The sequence below is a fragment of the Schistocerca gregaria genome, chromosome 2 (assembly GCF_023897955.1).
Source record: "Schistocerca gregaria isolate iqSchGreg1 chromosome 2, iqSchGreg1.2, whole genome shotgun sequence".
NCBI lineage: Eukaryota > Metazoa > Arthropoda > Insecta > Orthoptera > Acrididae > Schistocerca > Schistocerca gregaria.
In genome coordinates, this window is record NC_064921.1 from 729,710,411 (window position 1) to 729,735,652 (window position 25,242).

At 41.1% G+C, this 25,242-nt stretch overlaps 1 protein-coding gene across 3 annotated transcripts in view; it reads left to right on the plus strand.

The window, feature by feature from the left end:
- Positions 1-23,496, plus strand: part of LOC126334866 (activating signal cointegrator 1 complex subunit 2) — a 121,855-nt gene extending 98,359 nt beyond the window's left edge. For all 3 annotated transcript variants that reach the window (XM_049997550.1, XM_049997552.1, XM_049997551.1), the window contains exons 13-15: positions 12,027-12,215; positions 15,501-15,724; positions 23,173-23,496. In XM_049997550.1, the coding sequence (XP_049853507.1) occupies positions 12,027-12,215; positions 15,501-15,724; positions 23,173-23,312 (553 nt within the window). In that variant the 3' untranslated portion in view covers positions 23,313-23,496. The remainder of the gene's footprint in view (positions 1-12,026; positions 12,216-15,500; positions 15,725-23,172) is intronic.
- Positions 23,497-25,242: the final 1,746 nt, after the last annotated feature.

Consider the following 25,242-nt stretch of genomic DNA (forward strand, 5'->3'; position numbering starts at 1 on the left):
GAATCAGTTCAAAATTTGTGTTGTTGTTGTTGTTGTTGTTGTTGTTGTTGTGGTCTTCAGTCCTGAGACTGGTTTGATGCAGCTCTCCATGCTAATCTGTCCTGTGCAAGCTGCTTCATCTCCCAGTACCTATTGCAACCTACATCCTTCTGAATCTGCCTAGTGTATTCATCTCTTGGTCTCCCTCTACGATTATTACCCTCCACACTGCCCTCCAATGCTAAATTTGTGACCCCTTGATGCCTCAGGACATGTACTATCAACCGATCCCTTCTTCTAGTCAAGTTGTGCCACAAACTTTTCTTCTCCCCAATCTTATTCAATACCTCCTCATTAGTTATGTGATCTACCCACCTAATCTTCAACATTCTTCTGTAGCACCACATTTCGAAAGCTTCTATTCTCTTCTTGTCCAAACTATTTATTGTCCATGTGTCACTTCCATACATGGCTACACTCCATACAAATACTTTCAGAAATGACTTCCTGACACTTAAATCTATACTCAATGTTAACAGATTTCTCTTATTCATAAACGCTTTCCTTGCCATTGCCAGTCTACATTTTCTATCTTCTCTACTTCGACCATCATCAGTTATTTTGCTCCCCAAATAGCAAAACTCCTTTACTACTTTAAGTGTCTCAATTCCTAATCTAATTCCCTCAGCATCACCCGACTTAATTCGACTACATTCCATTATCCTCGTTTTACTTTTGTTGATGTTCATCTTATATCCTCCTTTCAAGACACTGTCCATTCCGTTCAACTGCTCTTCCAAGACATTTGCTGTTTCTGATAGAATTACAATGTCATCGGCGAACCTCGAAGTTTTTATTTCTTCTCCATGCATTTTAATACCTACTCCGAACTTTTCTTTTGTTTCCTTTACTGGTTGCTCAATATACAGATTGAACAACATCGGGGAGAGGCTACAACCCTGTCTCACTCCCTTCCCAACCATTGCTTCCCTTTCATGCCCCTCGACTCATATAACTGCCATCTGGTTTCTGTACAAATTGTAAATAGCCTTTCGCTCCCTGTATTTTTTCCCCTGCCACCTTTAGAATTTGAAAGAGAGTATTCCAGTCAACATTGTCAAAAGCTTTCTCTAATTATACAAAAGCTAGAAATGTAGGTTTGCTTTTCCTTAATATTTCTTCTAAGGTAAGTCGTAAGGTCAGTTTTGCCTCACGGGTTCCAACATTTCTACGGAATCCGAACTGATCATCCCCAAGGTCCGCTTCTACCAGTTTTTCCATTCGTCTGTAAATGATTCGAGTTAGTATTTTGCAGCTGTGGCTTATTAAACTGATACTTCGGTAATTTTCACATCTGTCAACACCTGCTTTTTTTGGGATTGGAATTATTATATTCTTCTTGAAATCTGAGGGTATTTCGCCTGTCTCGTACACCTTGCTCACACAGATGGTAGAATTTTGTCAGGGCTGGCTCTCCCAAGGCCGTCAGTAGTTCTAATGGAATGTTGTCTACTCCCGGGGCCTTGTTTCAACTCAGGTTTTTCAGTGCTCTGTCAAACTCTTCACACAGTACGGGTAGGTAAATGAATAAAGTCAAAGCGAAATTTTTAATCCAATAATTTTTAGCTGGTTGCGAAAGCTCGAAATTTTGTGTTGGTGTGTTATTTTATTGTGTCTTTCTACCGGCGCTTTCCCGCTTGGTAAGTCCTGGAATCTTTGTTTTTAATATATATAATAAAAAATCAGTCAATCTCTATGATAGGAACATTTTTTATTGTGATGTTTATTTATTTGGAATATTTCTTTATGTTGTTACACTACTTCTGTACATTCATCACCCTACCACCTTGATGACTTTCTTAATGATTAACAAAAAAGTTTAAGTTGCTGAGTAGTTTTTTTTTCTGTAGCTTCAGTTAAAAATTAACTAAGTTTCAGTAGTTCCTCTCTGTGTCATCTATTTTCTGTAGCTTTTCCGCCTTCTCGGTAATTTCCCTTTAGAACTTAAGCCATTGTGATTCCTCATATTCTGTTTTCGCGAGGGAATTATTATTGTTGTCTCCAAAAGGGAGAGAAGAAGATAAGGATTTGACATTTCATTGAGTGTATTCAGTGCAGATATGATAAGAGTAATATGTATGTGGATATGATCCGAGCGTAATTTGTGCACAATTACTTCCGAGGTGGCTTCTGTGGCAATTTATGAGTCACTGTCAGACTGTGTTTTGGCTGCTCTTTCTGCTCTTGCTCTTGTAAGGGGCACATCAATACAGTGATGAGTGTTTTTTCGTATAATGACTTTTCCCAATCTGACTTCTCTACTACAACCCCATACCGAGTGTTGAGATCATCTAATATTAATAATGATTGTCTGATCTGTGGCATTAATTTCATTATTTTTACAGTTGATTGATGTTGTATTGTCAGTGTAGCCAACTCTGTTTCTCTATAGTTTGTTGATATTGCCTCAGACTGAATGTTTTAAAAACTGAAGGCTAATTAAGTGCTAGTATCTTCAATTCCATTCTTTACAAACATTGCTGTACCACTGTATCCATCCTTCCAATCACTACTGACGGCTTGTTAATAGCAATATTTGAATTGGTGGTTTTACAGTTCTATAATTCCACTGTAACCTATTATGACTGCCATTACGGGAGCAGGGTATAATAGTCTATGGGTTGTGTATTAGTATCTTTGCTCTGTCAAGTAATGTGGTCATACTCATTTGTGGGTTTGTGCTATTTGTTTCAAAATTGTCATGGCAGTGTCGTATTATTATTCACCAAGTATTACTCAGTACATTGGGATTGATAGGTGATACATCACTGGCTACTGATTCTGAACAAGACCAGTTATTGGGAGTCTATTAGATAGTGGTTCCAATCAATAATCCTGTTCCACTCTATGAGTGGTGTTTCCAACAATAGCAATTGGCTCCTGTTGGTGATCGTTGAGTCCTTGTGATATCAATGGGCTTGTCTGTGTTACTGAAATTGAAGTTTTCCTCAAGGGCTCTGTCCAGTTATGTTTTATCCGTGATACATGTTTGGCAGAACAAATTCTGGTGCAGGTCTACCGTTGAAGAGGATGATAAATCACAAGTAACCAGCATATTTGTGTAGCTGGTGTTGCTGGAGTAGGATTCCTTACATTTCCTTGTATACAGTGGACGTGTTCTATGAACACAGTGAATGTATTCCTTGTATGCAGTGAATGTGTTCGCAAAAGTTCTGTTCTAAGTGCTGTAAAAACATTGGGTAATGTTTATTAGTGGTCATGTGTGGTTCCTTGGTGGCCCATCCTTAACTCGTGTCACTGTTGTGTAGACCTGCACTGTAGCAATGTTATGACTCACGTCTGCATTGTTTGCAAGGGTTCCAATACCATAGGCAGTTATAACAGTGCTCCATTGGCTCTACATTTGATTCTATGTGACATCTAACTCCATGAATATCTATTCAGTCAGGTCACCTCTGTGTTTCAAAACTAATGGTGAAACCAGAATTAGTCTTGCAGCAGTATTTCTATCTTCTATTAGTCTTTAGTAAATTGTATTACTTTCTCAACTCAGCATTGGCCATTCAATGACTGCCAACAATTGATATCCTTGTAGATCAATAACCTAATTTCTTACAATACCTTCTCTTGTGGCAGATGATACATGTATATAGGCTTCTGCGATTCACACTAACCTGTTGTCATTCAGAGCAGACTGTTTCAGATTTCATTTGCTTTCAGCCTGAAGCTGATAATTTTTGCCAATTACATGGAGTGTAGGCAATTAGTATAATTGATTTTACTTCCTGTGAAAAGAACATAAGCAGCTGCATTGTATCTTTCATTTTTGTTATGTATACACATTTCTGGCGTAATGTTAGTTGCTGCTGTACTCACATCAATTCCTCTTTCCCTCTGTGATATGATAGCCATCCCTCCTGTGTGTGCTTTTTTTAGTGGATGGGGTTGGGGAGGGGGGGGGGGGGCGACAGTTAGTTAGCTGTTATTCCCACATTAAAGGCTGTGGGAAAATTATGCAGAGTTGGTATGTAACATTACTCCTACCACAGGATTTGTGATGCCTTGCACCACTCATCCTTCCCACGTCAGCTGTCAGTTACAGTTCCACCATTCGTTTCTCCTTCCCACTTCCCTTTTCCTCTCACCTACTCTAATCATATCACTCCCTCACTCCATTAGGGCACTAGAGCTAAGACAACATAATCATCCTGGACAAAGTAGCTGCCTGTGTTGTGTGAGTAACTTTGTGTTATCCATTCTCTCTCTCTCTCTCTCTCTCTCTCTCTCTCTCTCTCTCTCTCTCTCTCTCTCTCTCTCTCCCCCCCCCCCCCACTCCCTCCCTCCCTCCCTCCCTCCCTCCCTCCCTCCCTCCCTCGCCTCGCCTCGCTCCTTTCTTCTTTGCAAGTATTACCATTCCACACTGTCACAACTATGCTGTACTTTTGTAGCTCCTTGTAGCATCACTTGTGGTTGCTTTGACTGCAGTGTATTTCACTCCTAACTGCCCAACCACTATTCAGCATCAATCCTACATTATTTAGTTATCAAAGCACATCATTTTATCCCCTTGATTTGATTTGATTTGATTTTAACAGGAGAGGTAAAACAGCTTAGGTCTAACCTGCCACTGCCCACACCGATACCAGGTTTATTGTGCGGTATCACTCCCTGTATATCTAGTAAAGCCAACCAGTGCCCTTAAATAGTGCAAGGAGTCCCTCTACCAGTATTTTGTTAGACACAATTGCTTCAGGTCTAGTTGTCCCAAAGATTCTGTATCTTTTACTCTCCAGTGCCATGCATTCAAAGATTAGGTGTGAAGCAGTTTCACCCTCATCACAGATCCTACATTTAGGGTCCTCTTCCATTATACCCATTGTGTGTAGGTGTGTTTTGAAGTTCCCATAGCTGGTCATCAGTCCAGTCATGAGTTTGATCTCTTTCCTGTTCAATCCCAGGATTACAGAGCTTCTTTTAAAACATGGCTTGGGCATCATTACCTCACCATGTTTTTGTTTATGGACCTTGGTCCAATATCCTACGTGCTGTTTCCTAAGCCACTTCCGTAGTTCTAATTTGATCATAGCCTTGGTGATTGTCAAGACAGTTTCCGTTCCAATAAATGGAGTTGTTGCCCCCATCCTAGCCAATCTATCGGCTTGTTCATTGCCACTGATCCCTGAGTGGCAAGGGACCCACACTAGGTACACCCTATTGCTTCTCCCTAGTTCCACCAGAGCCCTGTGGCAATCTGCAACAATCTTAGATCTTGTTGCAGGAGCTGCCAATGATTTCAGGGCTGCCTAGCTGTCTGAATAGATGTAGATGCTACGGTCATTGTAGCACCTACTCATATTCTCCTCCACACATGTCGTGATTGCAGCTATCTCGGCTTGGAATACAGAGGCCAGTTTCCCTAGAGAGATGCTGCTCTCCAGTCTGGGCTGAAACCCGTACAACCGTGCCCCAACGCCTTGGTCTGTTTTCGACCCATCGGTGAACCAAACGATGTCCCCCTTACAGTGTCGAACTGTTTTCTCCCACTGCTCCCTACTTCCAATTATTATGTTGTAAGGCTTGTCGAAGAAGTTCAGATTTATTATATAGTCAGCGGGCATTTCCCCAGCCATACCTATATTTACCTCACTCACTATGTTAGTGTGTGATTCTGGATATCCGAATGAGACCCAGTTTTAAGTCTGTATGCCCCAGCTGCTGCCTCCATCTTAACCCAAAGGTGAAGTGGAGGCATATCCAACATGGCTGCCATTCCAGCGGTTGGTGTGCTGATAATTCTGCCCGTTATGGCTAAGCAGGCTAATCTCTGCACCTTAGCAAGCTCTTTAGCAGCAACCTGCTGTTCTAACTTCTTCCACCACACTACAGCCCCATAGGAAATCCTAGGTCTAACCACTGTGGTGTATATCCAGTGCATACCCCTGGGGCTTAGGCCCCAGTTTTTGGCACAAGCCCTCCTAGTACTCACTAAAGTGCTTTTTGTCTTGGAGCAGATACTCTTAATATGAGAGATCCAAGTTAGCTTCTCATCCAAGGTTACCCCTAGATATTTCACTGTCCCCTTCACAGGTAGAGTTTCATCGAAGAGCTTTAGATTCCAGCCTGCATGCTGAATATGTCTCTTCGTAAATGGCACCACAACTGTCTTCTTAGGATTAACTCTCAGATCCTGCTTAATGCACCATTTTTGCACGATGTCCAACCCTCCTTGTGCCATATTCCTGACTGTGTCAGTGAATTTGCCAAGTATTTCTATGACAAGGTCATCTGCGTATCCTTGGCAGAAGCATTGTCTGGAATTTAGTTCCTCAGTGAGTTCGTTCACCACTAGATTCCACAATAGAGCAGTCAAAACTTCTTGTGGGCAGCCTCTAGTGATGTTAATTACCACTTTTCATTCATCATGGCAGCCTTTACCTTCCTTTCACTAAGCATGGCTCTGGTCCACCTACATATAGTGGTCCCCAGGTCATGCATCTCTGCTGCCCGTACCATGGAATCGAAGATCATGTTACTAAAGGCCCCCTTGATATCCAGGAAAATCCAAAGGGCTATTTCTTGGAAGTGAAGTGCTTTTTCCACCTTCCCTATGGTTTGGTGGAGAGCTGTCTCTCATGATTTACCTGGTTGGTATGCGTGTTGATTCAGGTCAGGTGTAGAGGGACCCTACATAGCCTCCTCTCCCCAACGTATTCATTAACCAGTTTTTCCAATGTTTCGAGAATGGAGGAGGACAGACTGATTGGTCTCATATTCTTGGCCTTGGTATGATCAATTCTCTCTGGCTTTGGAATGAAGACAACCTTCACTGCCCTCTAAACATTGGCAATGATTCTTACTGCTAAGCTAACCCTAAATAGCCTGCATAGGATTCTTATAAGCTGTCCTCCTGCCTGTTGCAGGAGAGCTGGAAAAATTCCATCTGGGCCAGGTGACTTGAACGGCTGGAATGTTCCCACCGCCCACTAGATTTTATTGAAGTTCACTCACTCCTTGGCCGATTCCTAGTCCTCTCTTCGAGTGTCTGAGTACCGTTGTCTCTCTGGGGTCACATATTGGTCTGTGTTAACTGGCAGAGCACATTGAGGAAAGTGAGTTTTGAGGAGCAATTCCAGTGTCTCATGTGCTGTCTTTGTATATTCCCCATCCTCCTTCCTCAACATACCTCCTGAATTCATTGGTACTCTAGTGAGAATCTTGTGAAATCTGGCTTGTGCAGCCATGCCCTCAACTTCCTCACAGAATGCCTTCGAGGATGCCTCCTTTGCTCATCTTATTGCAAGATTGTAATTGACAAGGGCCTTACGATATTTAGCCCATTGTCCTTTACGTCTCGCAATATTAAACAGTCTCCGTACCTGTTTTCTTTGCATTTCCAATTTGTTATTCCACCAAGGAACACTCCTGTTTGTGCACTTCCTGGTGATTGTGCAGTTGTCCTGATATGAGGTCAGTATGGCAGAGGTAACAGCCTCTGCTACCTCCTCAAATTCTACTGGCTTCCTTATCGTGGTTTTAATTTCCGATAAGCCTAAGTCAAGGTCCCTCCTATATGTCTCCCAGTCTGTTTTCCTGGGATTTCTATAAGTCATGGTCTGTCTGTTTCCCATTTCAACCTTGAATTTAATGTTAAATGTGGTCCGATGAGGATGGCTCCAACACCACTTGCCATAGTTAGACATAGCTACCCATTGTCATGGAACCAAATGTTAAGTCAATTAATTCTTCCCTTCTGCTGTACCTGAATGTAGGTTCATTGCCCCTATTCAGGACCTCTAAGTTGTTAGTGTCCTTACTAAGTTGTTGGTGTCCTTGCTGCTCCACACTAGGTTGTGGGCACTGGCCTCGCACCCCACCAGCAGTTGGTCACCTTGCCGATGTCAAGTCTCTACCAGTCTCCTCACCTCCAAGGGAGAGGGAGAACTGTCTTTGTAAGGAAGGTATGCTGAGGCCAAGACAACTTCCCTTGTGATACCTTCCTCACATTGCTGCATTTTGATGGTCACTAAGCCCCTAGAGCAGAAATCCATCATTGGCACGAAAGAAATGCCGTTTCTAACATAGAGGCAAGTTTTGAAGTTTCTTAGATTCCTAGCATAGATCAGCTTATCTCCAGTGCCTCCGAGGCCTGATACACCCCTTTGTATAAATAGGGTTCTTGTATCAGGGCCACATCCACTTCCTGTCTCCACAGGCATCGGCTCAGGGCAGCAGAGGCCCCTTTACTGTGCTGCAGATTAATCTGCAGCACCTCCAGGCTCCATCTTACTGCCATCTTTGATGTCTTTGAGAACCCTGACAGTGACTTGCCTGCGAGAACCCTAAAAACAGTTTCAGGTCCTGCTCTCGCATCGCCTTCAAGGACTTCTCACCAACCTCCACCACCAGGGTTCATCCTTCCGGAGCAACCTTCAGGTTAATCACTCTCCAGTCTTCTGTTGGGATTTTTGAGTTCTGAGCCCCTATTTTCCCAAACAGAGTCCTGGGAGAGACTTCCTTAAGGATCTTGGGTACCCATAATGATATCTTTGTGGTCTTAAGAAGCTCTGCTGCCGTCTTGACCAGCAGCTTCGCATCTTCCCACGGGGATATCATGGGTACCTTGTCCTTGACCCATTCTACTGTGTGCGCCACCTCAGACAAAAATGAGTGCACCACAGTCTAGATAGACCCTCCTGAAGTTGGGAGGGTGCAGTGCATCATCCAAGTAAATGGACATGCCGTGACAATGCTGAGTGACATCACAGCAGAACAAACGAAGACTAAAGAACTGTCGGGTACAGTCTCAAACTGTATGTCCTGTTACTAAATGTTTAAATACAGTAAGGGACTGTACAGTCAGATGCAATACAGATACTTGCTAAAGTGAACAGCACATTGTATTTCTTCGTAATAAGTTCAAATTGTTGGAAGATTCTAAGCTTTCAGCGCAAGGACTGCATAGGTTACAATGTGTGTCAACCTGTGCTGACACGGTCCATGAAGAAAGTTGTTTTATGGGTGCAACAGTTCAGAATTGCAAGATAACAAGAAAGTTGAATCTGAATGTATATACATTTTTGAAGGGGAAGTTCAGGATGGAATAACAACAGTATTACAAAAAGAACAGGTTGCTGCTCACCATGTAGAGGAGATGCTGAGTCCCAGCACGCGCGCGCACGCGCACGCACACACACACACACACACACACACACACACACACACACACACACACACACACACACACAGCCACTGTTGTCGTCGGATGGTGGACAGCAACTACACCAGTTTGCTGTTATGATCGTGCATTGAAAGTCTCTTTGGGTTTGCTGCTGGATCCTAAAATCAACTATCGGGCTATGGAGTTTGGACCATCTCCGGAGGTGTACGAAGAGGAACATAGATCTGTGGCCTTTCTTCCTTATGCTGGAGGCTTATCGTTTAAGATTGGACGAATTTTAAGGAATTTTAACATTAAGAGTGTTTTCCGTCCACCTTCTAAGATTAGGGCTCTGCTCGGCTCTGTGAAGGATGACTTGGGGCTTAGGAAACTCGGGGTGTACAAAATTCCATGTCAATGTGGGAAAGCTTACGTTGGCCGTTCTATTCGCACAGTGCAAGACAGATGTGTGGAACATCGCCGACATACGAGGCTACAACAGCCGGAAAAATCGGTGGTAGCAGAGCACTGCCTAAATGAGGGACACAAAATGAAATTTGTGGAAACTGTTGTGGCTGCCAACATTTCCGGTTTTTGGAACAGTGTGTATAAAGAGGCACTGAAATTAGGTTTACTGATAATTTAATCAACAGAGACAATGGGTTTCCTCTTAGCAAAACGTGGAATCCGGTATTATCTCGCATCAAAACTGAACGTTCTTTGGTGCGGCCTTGATTGCGATATATCATTGCCAGCAGTGTTTCACTAAGGGCGGTGCCACCTCCCTGTTTTGGAAGGTAGAAACTGTGATGGGCGGCACATGTGTTGTGTACTGAAGGGTGGCCTATATAGGACGTCGATTTGCAACCTGGTGTCAGTTCTCAGTGGGACTCATCAGCATAAACAGCATTTTCCTGAAGATGGTGAACAGTTGGATAGCCGAAATATCGAGTCAAGTTGATTTTAGGATCCGGCAGCAAACCCGAAGAGACTTTCAAGACTTATTACGCTGGGAAAGCCTATGCAATCACATGATCAGGCATTGTTACTACTGCCGCTCTATTTCAGATGAAGGCCATTTGGCCAAAAGCTTGATTGTATAGCAGTCTTTTCATTGTGCTTGTGTGCAACTCAACGTCTCCTGTACATACTGACTAGCAATCTATCCGTTTCATTATAGTAAAGGGGAACACTGCAAGACACATGGCCACCTGTGAAAGCAGTCATGTTACAGAGCAACTCTTATGTAGCTTTTATAAAGACTTCTATGTGGGAATGCAATGTTTGGTTCAGGGCAGAGTTAAGTAAATTGTCCTTAGAACACATACTTCAATTCTGCAATTTGTCTGGTCTTCGTCCCAGTTTTGAATACTGCATTTTACCCCATTAATCTGAATCCCCACGATCATCTCCACATATCTCCCACTTCCTCTGTCCACCAAACTCTTCTGCCAGAAGAAAGAGTGACTGGCTCTGAAAGTTTGTAAAAGTTAAATCATTTTATGTCTGTGAGTTCCCCTGCTGCTGCTGTTTGTTAGTAGATTTTTGCACATCAAACTGGACTCTCCAGTATCATATACTTTACATAGATCATGTTAACTTAAACTTTTGATGTTGTCTCGGCCTGACAAATATATTTTCCCACTTTGTCACATTCCCATCATTTTACTTACGAAATGAGTTGTGACATGACATTACATTCTGTACTATATACTTAATTGTCTGTGCATTTGTTTCCAAAAGTGGAAAGTGACACCGTTTGGTGTGGACTAGGAGTTACTGCACATTTATGAATCTTTGAAGGCCATGCAGAGTGCTGAATGTACAACCATACTCTTATGTGCTAGAAAAACACACACTCCTCTGCCACTGCAACATCAGCTACAAAGACGGTATGATGCATTTGTGTTTTGCCAAGATTGTAACATTGCCAGAAATGGAAAAGATGGCAAATCTCTTCATCATCCTTAACAGATTGCTTATATTGCTTTTGTATATTACATCACAAGTAGTATTCTGAACTACATAAAAGATCTGTTAAAGCTGTTGTAGTGTTTGGTTCTCTCTCTCTCTCTCTCTCTCTCTCTCTCTCTCTCTCTCTCTCTCTCTCTCTGACCAAGAAACTCATGGACTCACATTTAAGAGGAAAATGGTTTAAAGCCACATCCAGACTTCCTGATTTAGGTTTGCTGTAATTGCCGTAAATCGCTTAAGGCATGTGCTGGGGTGGTTCCTTTGAAAGGGCATGGCCAATTTCCTTCATTGATTGGGACTTGTACTCCATCTGTAATGATGTTGTTGTTGTCCCATGTTTTTGGCTGTGTATCACAAACTGTTGTTTCAGATATAGAACACTGTAGAATACAAACATGTATGATGCTATGAACAGTATGCCTCAAGGTTAGTGTTTTGTCTAACAAATCAAATTTATAGTTCTGCTCACCATAGTATCATGGTGTAATTTAATTATTTTAAAGATAAATTTATTGTATTGGCAGAAGGCAAGAAATTGAAAATAAATCCTTTTGGTACAGTTCAAAGTGAACTGCAGTGTTAACCTCCAAGAAGTAGGCCCCTTACATTGGACAGACATCTTTCACTGTTCCGTGCCTTCCTCCAGCATTTAAACTTGTCCGTCAAACACGTTCTTCAAATGACACAGTGGTGGAGGAGCTGGAGTGTTGACTTGGTGTGGTTGCTCTCACAAGGCCAGGCCTGATATATAGGTTCAAGGATAGCCATTTCTCATTTCTGATCTTTTATTCCTTTTAGACAGATTTTTAAATTGTTGTTCTCTATCTAGAAACCTATTCAATTTAGCATTTTCTGTTGCATGTACTGAATTACATTTAGTTCTTTTTTCTTTTAGGAAGCCAAAGTACAAAGATGTGAAAGAGTTGCTTGATGATAAAACACTGATAAAGCAGTACCAGAGCACATACGCAAAACTGGGACTTGTGGAAGAAGATGAGAGTCAGTTTAATTGTTATGACGACGAATATGATGACACCTGCGATGATCGTGAAATCTCGGTACCTGAAGTTGGGGATGATGAGAGGTATGTGTAGAAGTGCCTTGCTTTCTTTTGTCTGCAAAAAGAAGCAATACCTCGAGGATTCATGTTCAATAACAGAACTGTAATAGTTTGCTAAGATCACTCTAAAATTTACTCACCAGTCTCAGGACTGAAGACCACAACAACAACAACAATGTCATGTAGTAGTTAGTTAGCTCATTTTATTTGCCGTATCACCACATTCCCTATTGTCGCCCTACCTTAGCCAGAATACAGATGTAACTATCTAAGAATGTCTCATTTTTACAAAGCTATCATAGTAAACATTTCTTAAAGGCAAGCAACGCCTCAGGTAGCAGGACCTTGCCCTGGTGTATTTACAACAAGAGATAGACACAGGATGCTCCTCAGAAACAGTGCAAGCCAACTTAAGTCCATATTCCTAAGCGAAATCCAGTCCTTGCTGTATCAAAGTTCTGCCTGTGATTAAGTCCATGTTATTAGCACCTAAGCCAAACCTGCTGCACACTCACCACACATTCCACAGATTGCATCACACTTGACTCAGCCCAATCCAGGACCAGCTTATATGGGGGATTCTGGCATGGTCTTGTCATAGGGCACTCATCATGACTCATTGTCTCTGGGTAGTGGTGCCACAGCAGCCAACTGTAATATTGTCCCAGCTACTTGATTTCCATAATTGCATTGAGTGGCACCATTACATATCCCTCCCTCCCAGCAACAGCTGTGGGGGAGAACAATATAGGTGGTACATGCCCTGGAAGAGACACCACTGGGAAAGGCAGCATACTAGTATCCATTGGCATCACTGCAGAAGGCTGGGGCCAGACAACGTACCATAGAAGTTGCACGAGTTACCACAGGAGCATAGGGTCCATCAGAAAAGGAGAAACCAGATACAAGTTGTGTGCTGTTGAAACTCATGGGCCCATACCACCGTGACCACTCAAAAACAAGTAGTCTCAGGTGATGTACTCCAATAGTGTTGGAGTATGTCCAGGAGAGTGCGGTGATTGACAATCATAAAGTCAGTCTGCAAAGTAGTGTTCTTCACTTGCAGTGGCCCTGTAAGTAGCCAAAAGACCAGAGTGAGCATCAGGTGCAGTGTTAGACATCATTTTCTTATGTGTAATGACTGTGACATAATTCTTCATTGGTGCAAGTCCATTTGCTGCAGGTTTGAACCCAAAATATGTCAAGGGCGGTTACTCAAAAGAACACTTGTGCAAAACATGAAATCACTAAGGTAAGTGGCATAGTTTGGAATGCCATTTGGTAATTGTCCCATAAAACACTGCAATATGGCGGCACCCAAAAAGGTTACAAAAGTAACCAATTATTAACAGTAGAGGCCATATGGCATTAATTTTGCAAGAGTCCCATCTGTTATCAGTAGAGGATGAGTTTGTGCTTTTGTTTTGCATCATTTCGAAGTCACCACACAGTCTTAAGGTGCCACTGGGTTTGTGTACAGGTATGAGCAGAGTGACCCACTGAATGTGAGAGTTTATACAGTTCTGTTTTAAGAGAGGCCTTTAGAGCCTGGGGCATCAAGTGACCTTTGAAGAAGCATGAGGGTAGTCTTAAGAGTGATGCGAGTTTGAAATCGGGTCTCTTCCCAAATCCAAACAAGAAACAATAATGTTTTTTACCATTAATTAATTCTGTCTCCGAAATTATAGAAGCAGTTTCACAAAGATATATACGTATATACCTAATAAGGAAGAATATCTTGGTAATTTAAGATTTAGGAAGACAATTCAGCCATCAAAGACAGGAAGTGGGAGAAATTGGACTATATGGGAGTACAAGCTACTAATTATCTGGGCTAATGTTGACCCAAAACTGCATGAATAATGCAAAACACATATGTTTTTACCAGAAACTGCATTTAACTGTATTTTCAAAACATGCTAAAAGTTGCATTTGAAATCCCAGTGCATTACTTACACATCATCGCTAGAAACTGACAACTTACTTACAAAATCACACTTAAAACATGTTGTATTTCATATTACTTGCTTTCATTTCACTTTTCAGAACTTGTTCTACTTTCCCCTGCAACAGTTCTCATTTTCCGGAGAGTCATGACAGCAACACAATGAAATGATATTCTAATAACATATCAACATATTTTAGTGCAACAATGTGTGAGATAACAGATTTATCAATCAGTTTATCTTTGATCTCTTCCTTTACTGAATGCACTACATTCACTATATCCTTGTCACTTAGCTGCTCAAAGACCACTTCATAGGCATCAAAGTTTAACTACTCACAGATGTTTTTGTCATCAACACCTTCACAACCAAAAAACTAAAATCTTAACTCTAATTATTACAGAATACTTCATGTTTAATTTTTTTATTTTTTCAAAAGTCACCACAGTACGTGTGGTTAATCTGCAAACCAGACAATTCGAACCCTGATAATCGGATGCTTCTTGTGTTGGAAAGGGTGACTGGACATGATGCAGGAAGAGAAAAAATATGAAAGATGAGGCATGGAAAGGGGAAGAGGGGCTGTTTGATATGAGTAGCCTGAATTTGGGTTACAGGAATAAGGACAAATCTGTAATAATATCATCTTTTGTGGACAAAAGACGACAAACCTATGAATAAATGAACATCACAATTGATCATCATCTTGAAATGTTAGTGTAAGATTAAGAAAGACATTTCTGAAACATCTTGTTTGAATGAAGTATGAACAATCAGCCGAGTAAAAGGCTAGGAAGTAGAAATTGTTGTGACATAAGTTTTTAAAGATTTTCTTTGCTTTTAAATTAACAAACTAATGAACAGAATAAAGGAAGAAAGTAGTTAAAATGTTGAGGATAACATTTCCAAAGAAAAGAGAGACAAATTAAGTATAAAAATAGAGGCTATTTAATAACCAATACTCATAAGAAAAAGCAGAGTGAGATTGCAGAATATTAAGAAAATATTAGCCTAGGCTAAAGTAAATATTGACTCATATAGAAAAATGCAACTTTTGTGCTGTTTAGTTATTTGTAAAGTATTGATCATTGCTTCATCTCTCCCTCACTCACTCACTCTCCCTCCATCCCTCCCTCCCCTATCCACCTTTTCATCGTTTATGGTGCCATTCCCCCATTCTGTTCAGTTTTTCATGTTTTTCCTCGTGTCATTCATTACACCTTCTTTATTTTTGTGACAACCGTTTTAATAATAATGTTTTTTTGTGTGAGTTGTAGTGTAAATTAGATCTTCTATTACAAATGAAATTATCATGTTATGCATATTCCTTATTTCTGCATAATTAAAATATTCACTACTTTAGACGTCCTCTGGTCATTCCCCGTGTTCTGCGGACGAATGAAGATGTGAAATCAAGTGAAGAAGAAACCGGAAGTGAAGATGATACAGCAGCAGTTCCCTCTGATCAGTTCGTTCCAAATCCTGAAGAACTTCGAGCACAAGCTGAACACAGACGTCAAATGAAATTACAAAACAGGGGTCGTCGTCATCACAGTGGAGCAATGCCTCAGTCCAGAGATGTAGTTGGTACGTTTGAAAAATACCTTTGACTTTAACACTCCTTCAGGATATTTTATTCTTTGTGGTATTATTAATTCAAATATTATGAGTCTTTTGTGGGCTCACTAATACAGTATGAATCATATTTAAATGAATCAGTTCATACATTAGTGTGGTTTTATGATAGTCATTTGGAGACCATATTTACCACTGACAACTGGAATGACCTCAAGAAACCACCCAAGCTGCTACAATGTGTATTTATATATGAACAACCAATTTTGGTCAAACAGCCACCTTCTAGTCACTTACATTTTAACAAAAATGTATAAAAAAAACTTTTCACTTTGAAATAGTTAAACTGAAGCGCTGCATTTACAGCTACATACATACTCTGCAAGCCACCATATGGTGCATCGCAGAGGTTACCACTTACTACTACTACTACTAGAGATACTTCTTACTTGAAATGTACAGTGGCAGTAATAGAATTGCTCCGCAGTGGGTATCAAATGCCAGTTCTCTAAACTTCCACAATAGTGCCTCGCAAAAAGAAAGTCATCTTCCCTCCACTGATTGCTGTTTGAGCTTATGAAGCAACTTCGTAATAACTGCATGCTGATTGAACCTAATAGTAACAAATCTGGCCTCTAAATTGCTTCAATGTCTTCCCGTAATCCAATCTGGTGGGGATCCCAAACACTCAAATAGTACTAAAGAATGGTTCGCACTAGCATCTAGTATGCCACCTCCTTTATTGACAAGCTACACTTTCCCAAGATTCCCCCAATAAAATAAAAAATAAAATATTCGCCTTCCTGCTAACAGCCTGATGTGCTCGTTACATTTTGTATCTTTGTGCATTGTTATGCCTAGATACTTAATTAATGTAAATATTCCAAGCAGCACCCTGCTGATGCTGTATTTGAATGTTACAGGATTTTTTTTATTTTATTTATTTATTTATTTTTTTACTTATCTGTATAACTTAAATTTTACTACATTTAGAGCTAGGTGACATCAACTAGAAATTATATCCGAGTCATCTTGTATACCCCTACAGTCACTCAGTGACAACACTTTCCTGTGCACCACAGTATCATCAGCTAACAGCCATAAATTGCAGCTCATCTTTTCTGTAAGATGATTTCATTGTGTGACGATTAGAGTAACATAACTCCAGTTCAGTGATTTTACAGGAGAGATGGAAGAACATATTTTAACTTGCCAATCTAGTGTCTCAGTGATGTAATACAAACCGTATTGAAAACCTCTACACCACTAAAGAATACACTTAAAAAGCTGTCAAATGATAACATCTTTAAAGATAGTCCTTAGTGGTACACTGTTATTTATTGCGTAATATATTGCCTAGGAAGTATGTCATTATGATTCTATGTGAATCAGTATAAATAAAGGTCTTACACATTGGAGATATGCATTATACTGAGAAAATATAGTATAAAAAGTTAGTTTCTATACTCAAAACAGATCAATTCCAGTGGAGATAAAAGAATATTAGCGGATTTTTGTGCCAATGTCACCACTGAACATTCACTTTCCCACTAATTTCATTACAACCATTTCCACCGCAGTCGGAATCTCCAGCTTCTTCTTCTTGAAAACTTTTACAAAATTTGTGATACTGTTTCTTCATAATGCTTGTGTGGCAAAGATCCGTGTGGTCTTCTATTTTCTCTTCCTGGTATTTCGGTTCTGACTGGAAGACTGTATTGGAATTTTGGGATTTTCGGAGAAACTGGCAAACTTTTGAATTTTTGATCATGGAAATGTGTGAAAAAGATACGATTAACATCACTTTTGCAATTTTGAAGCCTTTTCACCTTAAACCAGTGTACTTCATTTACTGTCATTTCTGGTACTTTTCAACCTTTTCTTCTGCATAGCATCAAAATCCAGGAACTCGTTCTGATCCATTTCAACAACTTCATGCAGCCTTTGTTTTGTTCCTAAAATTCACAAACCCAAACATCTCGGCCGCCCCATTGTAGCTGGTTACCAAGCCCCCACAGAACGTATCTCTGCCTACGTAGATCAACACCTTCAACCCATTACATGCAGTCTCCCATCCTTCATCAAAGACACCAACCGCTTTCTCGAACGCCTGGAATCCTTACCCAGTCTGTTACCCCCGGAAACCAGCCTTGTAACCATTGATGCCACTTCCCTATACACACATATCCTGCACATCCAGGGCCTCGCTGCAATGGAGCACTTCCTTTCTCGCCGATCACCTGCCACCCTACCTAAAACCTCTTTCCTCATCACCTTAGCCAGCTTCATCGTGACCCACAACTTCTTCACTTTTGAAGGCCAGACATACCAACAATTAAAGGGAACAGCCATGGGTACCAGGATGGCCCCCTCGTATGCCAACCTATTTATGGGTCGCTTAGAGGAAGCCTTCTTGGTTACCCAAGCCTGCCAACCCAAAGTTTGGTACAGATTTATTGATGACATCTTCATGATCTGCACTCACAGTGAAGAAGAGCTCCAGAATTTCCTCTCCAACCTCAACTCCTTTGGTTCCTCAGATTCACCTGGTCCTACTCCAAATCCCATGCCACTTTCCTGGACGTTGACCTCCATCTGTCCAATGGCCAGCTTCACACATCCGTCCACATCAAACCCACCAACAAGCAACAGTACCTCCTTTATGACAGCTGCCACCCATTCCATATCAAACGGTCCCTTCCCTACAGCCTAGGCCTTCGTGGCAAACAAATCTGCTCCAGTCCTGAATCCCTGAACCATTACACCAACAACCTGAAAACAGCTTTCGCATCCCGCAACTACCCTCCCGACCTGGTACAGAAGCAAATAACCAGAGCCACTTCCTCACCCCCTCAAACCCAGAACCTCTCACAGAAGGACCCCAAAAGTGCCCCACTTGTGACAGGATACTTCCCGGGACTGGATCAGACTCTGAATGTGGCTCTCCAGCAGGGATACGACTTCCTAAAATCCTGCCCCGAAATGAGATCCATCCTTCATGAAATCCTCCCCACTCCATCAAGAGTGTCTTTCTGCCGTCCACCTAACCTTCGTAACCTCTTGGTTCGTCCCTATGAAATCCCCAAACCACCTTCCCTACCCTCTGGCTCCTACCCTTGTAACCGCCCGCGGTGTAAAACCTGTCCTATGCACCCTCCCACCACCACCTACTCCAGTCCTGTAACCCAGAAGGTGTACACGATCAAAGGCAGAGCCACGTGTGAAAGCACCCACGTGATTTACCAACTGACCTGCCTACACTGTGACGCTTTCTATGTGGGAATGACCAGCAACAAACTGTCCATTCGCATGAATGGACACAGGCAGCCAGTGTTTGTTAGTAATGAGGATCACCCTGTGGCTAAACATGCCTTGGTGCACGGCCAGCACATCTTGGCACAGTGTTACACCGTCAGAGTTATCTGGATACTTCCCACCAACACCAACCTATCTGAACTCCGGAGATGGGAACTTGCCCTTCAATATATCCTCTCTTCTCGGTATCCACCAGGCCTCAATCTCCGCCAATTTCAAGTTGCCGCCACTCATACCTCACCTGTCATTCAGCATCATCTTTGCCTCTGCACTTCCGCCTTGACTGACATCTCTGCCCAAACTCTTTGCCTTTAAATATGTCTGCTTGTGTCTGCACATGTATGGATGGATATGTGTGTGTGTGTGTGTGTGTGTGTGTGTGTGTGTGTGTGTGTGTGTGCGCGAGTATATAACTATCCTTTTTTCCCCCTAAGGTAAGTCTTTCCGCTCCTGGGATTGGAGTGGCTGCTTACCATCTCCCTTAAAACCCACATCCTTTCATCTTTCCTTCTCCTTCCATCTTTCCTGACGAAGCAAACCCCGGTTGCGAAAGCTCGTAATTTTGTGTGTGTGTGTGTGTGTGTGTGTGTGTTATTTTATTGTGCCTGTCTACCGGCGCTTTCCCGCTTGGTAAGTTTTGGAATCTTTGTTTTTAATATATTTTTCCCATGTGGAAGTTTCTTTCTATTTTATTTACATCATTAAAAGAAAACTTTAGTTACTCAAGACTATTATGACAACAGAGATGAGTTGAACCGCATTGCTGGCGATAAATTGTCTGCAACAGCGCCTGACTGTGGAATTAGAAGCACTGCCAATGCAGCTGCAGATGTGTTGACACTACGTGCACAATTCTTTCCACTCATGGACTTTTATTTGCTCCTTTAATGGAGTCACAGTTAAAAGATTTAACAACGTCCTCTCAACTAATTTACTTTTTGTAGAATTTATTTATTTGCAGCGCAAATAAAGTTTATACACTGCCACAAATCAGAGATGTTACTAAGGGTGATGACATTTTCCAATGAATTTTTTTTTAATACTTTATTCTCATTTTAAATCAAACTTATTTATTTTGCTCAGTTGAATCTTCTTATTCAGTGGCACAGACTTGTCTTGGCATCCTCTTTGAAAGGTGAATGGAATGAAATGCATTTGCCATTGTTTAGGTTTTTGTGATCATAGTTAATTATCTATGTTATCTGCCTGACTGTGTTGTTATATCTTGAAGCTGCTGACTCCTTTCTCAAAGACACAAGTCCCTATGAGCTGGAAATCTCAAACGCCAATTACGACATAATAAAGCCACACGCTGCTTCTTTATTGAGTGTGTACTTCATCTTCCCTATATACAGTCCATTTTATATTTTACCACAGCATGTGACTTGAACTAAGTTCACAATACAATCATTTGTGCTCTGTACATCCTTTCTGCGTTTTCCTTGACAACTGACATCATGACCATAGTGATGCTCGGTGAGGTTCTGTGGTCCACAGCAAATCTCTGAGGTGGGACAGTGTTTTCCAGGAACATCTGCATCAACGTGCAGGTGACTCAAAGCACAGGAATCCAGGGACCCGTAACCTCTGCCCCGAAGATATGCTGTATCCACTTTCACCCTCATGACACGTACGAAAGAAACAGAAACTTCCTGCACAAAATAGAGCCTAAAAGAAAACACTCACTTACTGAAAGAACACAGTGGTTGCTCAATGTCATGAGTATTCTATGTTGGTTAGAGAGATCGTGACAAAGCAAGCTTGGATCTTGTTACTTCCTCTTGTTTTACCATCTGCCTCCTTAAATTCATTTTCTCATATTAACTAATTACCATTAACAGACATGAATGTAATCTGCATGTTTGTGGTAGAAGAAACTGTTAAAAAGAAGGAATTTTTCTATATATTCAGTTAATGGAATGAGTTGTTTTAATTGTAATTTCTAGAACTTAAATGTCGAACACTGTATAGTTTCAGTACCTATTATTGTGAGGGTATATAAAGGCCCGATTTTTGGTCCCGAGTCAGTCAGTCAACAGCCGAGTTTCAGACGAGAATCCTGTGTCAGTTAGAACAACGGCAATGCATCAACTTAACCGTGAAATAAGTGCAAGACAGATAGTCCGTGTGTTAAAACAATGACCGTGTTTGTTCAATATGTACCGTATTATTCTGCAAGAACTGTGTGTTAAGGGTTTCACTGCTCTAGATATTCAAAAGTAAACTATTGTAGCACTATGCTGGTGTTGCCTGCTAACTATTAATAAGGCATATTAAAGGTTAACCCGTAGTGAAATGGCCATATTAGCTGTGTAATATTGGGGGATTGTGAACGGTGAAAGTAAAGAACTGTGAAACACAAATGTGCATTTGTCGGCTACATCATTTACAGTAGTCAGTGTTGAACTTCCACACCCCATTTTTCAGCCAGTATTACAATGCAGTACGTCGACACCGAGGATTATCAATAAAGAAATAAAGCAGGTGAATGTCACAAGATGGATGGAATGTCAAATCTCTGAAGTGATAGGTTATCCCTAACATACAGCACTGGTGTTTTTTGGAACAACAGACAGTTTTGGTTGATCTCCATAAGCTTCATCACTGTTGGATGCACAAGCATGACAAAATTCTGCAAACCAATTGTAAAGATTGTTGATCGTTAAAAGTTGAATGAAGTTATTTTAGTGATTGTTGTTTAGTTAGGTCTTTACAAAATTAATTTTAAAAAAAAGAAAAAAAATGCCGTGAAAACCTTCATGTGAAATTTACATTTTCTCACGACACAGTTTCTTTAAATGCTCACTGTAAAATGCTATGCAACCAATTTTGAAGTAGCTGTTGTTTTAGCAAAAATAAATGATAAATTTTAACACAAAATAGTAATGTCACATCTCCTAAATTCCATCTACTTCACCAAATCAATCCAGACATAGTTGGTCCAATAATCAAGGATAGCAGTATTGTAAAGGTTAACCATGCACTCACTCCCTGTAGCCTTTGTACTTAGAATTCTGCTGCACAGCACATAAAATCTCTGAGAAGTAAAATGGGCTAATAGAGTACACAGATGAAGAACCCTGAGATTTTAATTTCAGCATCTTGTTTATGATTTTACAAAGCGCTACAAAGATTTTTGTACGTGATTTCCAAATGACAGTGATGTGAAAAACAAGCAGTACTATTGCACACTTTGGCTCATCATCAGACAGACACCTTCTATAGTGGAGACTGTATTACCCACGCGTTTTTCATAAGTTAAATGTGTTGTACTTTATACATAGCAATGAGGGTCATACCCATGCCAAGAACTGGTGTTTTCAGAGTTTTGGAGCTATTTTCCTTGATTAAAGTATCACAGTGGCTACTATACCGGACTCATCTTAGTAATCCAATAGCTTTAAGTTTTCGATGATGCTTTCTGTCGCAAAGGTTTTCCTTTAACTATTTTTGGCATAATGGGTTTGCAGTAATCTTCAATTTAAAAATTAATTTGTTGTTTCTATCTAGTATTGAAGAACACTGAAAATAAATTTCAGTTACCGCTCATTTGGTTTTTTAACAAATGGAGTGCAAGTCACATCTCAGATACTTTATTCAGGCTCCTTCAGTACCCCAACCTGATGATTACTGTCCACTAACTGTTGAGATTTTTACATAATCGTATTACGGTCTCAAAGAAATTCTTACATGGTTATTTGCTATATGATGAAACTGAGACCATCTTCTCCAATCAAAGGAGGGTAGTAAGTGGTGGTCTCATTCCATATCAGTATACAGTGTGCAATATGGTGATACAGTTTTGCAAGTTGATTGGTAGATGCTGCTTATTTAAAGTGAATTAAGCAATAAACACTGAAGGCAATAAATGACACTTTTGTGTTAGCTTACAATGTTAGATTTCTTTACTTTAAACTAACAATTTTTCTTTCCACAGAATAGAATTTTCAGTCCAATCACTAAAATGAAAACTGTTAAAATCGGGTACAAATATCAGATCATGGTGTTCATCACTCATAGTCCAGTACTCCACATTTACTTCAACTTTGTACATGTTTGTACAAGATTATGCTGCCATTGTTACAAATCCAAAAACAACATTGAAATAAGTATTCATTTCTAATATTGTTTGTGTTGTATTACAGGACGACCAAAAGGACAAGGGCAAGACAAAACAGTAGTTGTAAATCGACAGAACAAGAGTGCACATAAGTCGTCATATGCAAATCACAATCGCCGAGCAGGGGCCCAGAGAAAGCGTCAGCAAGGAATGTTTCCTGCATAACATCTGCTTCGTACTTTATATAGAAAAAGTTCCTATCAATAAATCATAATGACCAATTTTTTGCACCCTTGTTTTTTGTTATCATCTCTCTGTGGAAGTTTGTAAACTAAAGAAATAATATATTTTTTTTTTCCTGGCTTTTGCAAGTGTAAAGGCAAAAATAAATTTATAATTAACTGAAGGACTAAGTTCTACAACATTTTATCATGCTTATACGTAAGCTTCCAGTAAATGTCCCCCATCATTTTATTGCTATTTATTTATTTATTATTCAGAGCTACCACAACAACTTTTAATCACACTGTAACATTGCTGCTTTGTAGTATCACTAACAAAAAGGCTACTGAGAGGGCACACCAGTGCAGTGGCCTTTTAGTGAATTGCAGATGGGAAGCAATCATTTGTGGTTAGGTGCAAAAATTCCTGGGCATGTGGAGCACCTAGGGATCGTATAACTGCAAAAGCTGGAAAGATGAATTATTCCATTGTGGAACATGACAAATATGGGTGTGTTAGTGTTGCCTCTACATTGTGAAAGGTTTGAGGTTGTATGAGTCAAATGTTTCACCATATGCAAAACTGTTACAAAAAAGTTAGTTGTTGTAACATTGTACAAATACTGTATCAGTATTCCTACCAAACAAGTTTTATTCCACTTGCACAAGAACAGACATACCAAACACTGAATGAAGTATGAAATGGTACAGTACCTCTTTAAGAGTAGAATACATTAAAAAACAGTATTAACAGATGAGCATACAGTCATCAGCAAATATCAGTTTGACCAAGGGCCCAGCACACCAGCTTACATAAGGCTGTTTTGCATACCATTGTGTCTTTGTAAGGCAACCTCTGTAGGCCAGCCAAGGAGTGTTTGCTGTTTGATGACACGTGCACACTCTATGTACAACACTCCTCCTCCCTTGGGAAAATGTGTTCCCTGTGAAGATGTTCATGTCTCCAATGGAAGGTGATGACTGCTGGAGCAGGTGTTATGCCATCAAAGAAGAATGTGGTTTGAAATGGTGAGAGGCTGTATCAGAGGGAGATGGGGGCACTGTATCGATTTCCATACGTGGGCAGGCACTCAGCGATGGAGGCAGCTGAGAAGATGGCGGCAGTGGGACAGGCTGGGGAGATGGAGGCAGCCCTGCACCGTCGACTCCATCCAGTGGCAGTGGCATCAAGAACAAAGATGGTGCAGCAGCCAGAGGGTTGTGGACCATACCCTGGGAGCTGGCACTGATGGTGAAAGTGTCTGCTGGGACCAAGGGCTCACCGGTGTGCGATCGGTCATGCATGGGCGGAGCTAGTTGTAGTGTCAGGACACCAAGCCACTGGAGATGACACAACACATTGTTGAAGGCCTCAGCAGCACTGGTCGACCACTTGTCCACTTATGGAGTTGGCCAAACCTGCCGGCCCAGACAGCGGAACACAGACGGGAAACACTGCAAGGCAGATGCCAGCAGGTGGAGATGCTATGAGGTGGGTGCCACTGGGTGGCTGAGCATCGGTTGCAGCAGATGAAGCAGTGTAGGGGGCTATTGGCCATGAAGCAGCTGCACCGGTCTACAGTTGCCATTGGGAGTGACCCCATATGAACACACTTGATCTTATTGTGAGTACCCAGCCAAAACATGTGGTGACATCAGGCCAGCCAATTTGTACGAGAAACACCCTAGTAGTCCAGGTGGAGAAGGTGCATGACTTGCTGCTGCATTGTGGACAGAATCACAACCCTGGTTGCCAATTCTTCAGTAGCAAAAAGTGACACACCTTTAAGAACTAAGAGGCGGTGGCAGAGGGCATACTAAATACACAAAGGATCCAATGCTCAACACAGTGGTTTATCTGGCCAGCCATGGTGGACAAATTGTACAACCTGGTGTAAGACAGGATCAGCCACTATAGCTGCCAAAATCCGAGA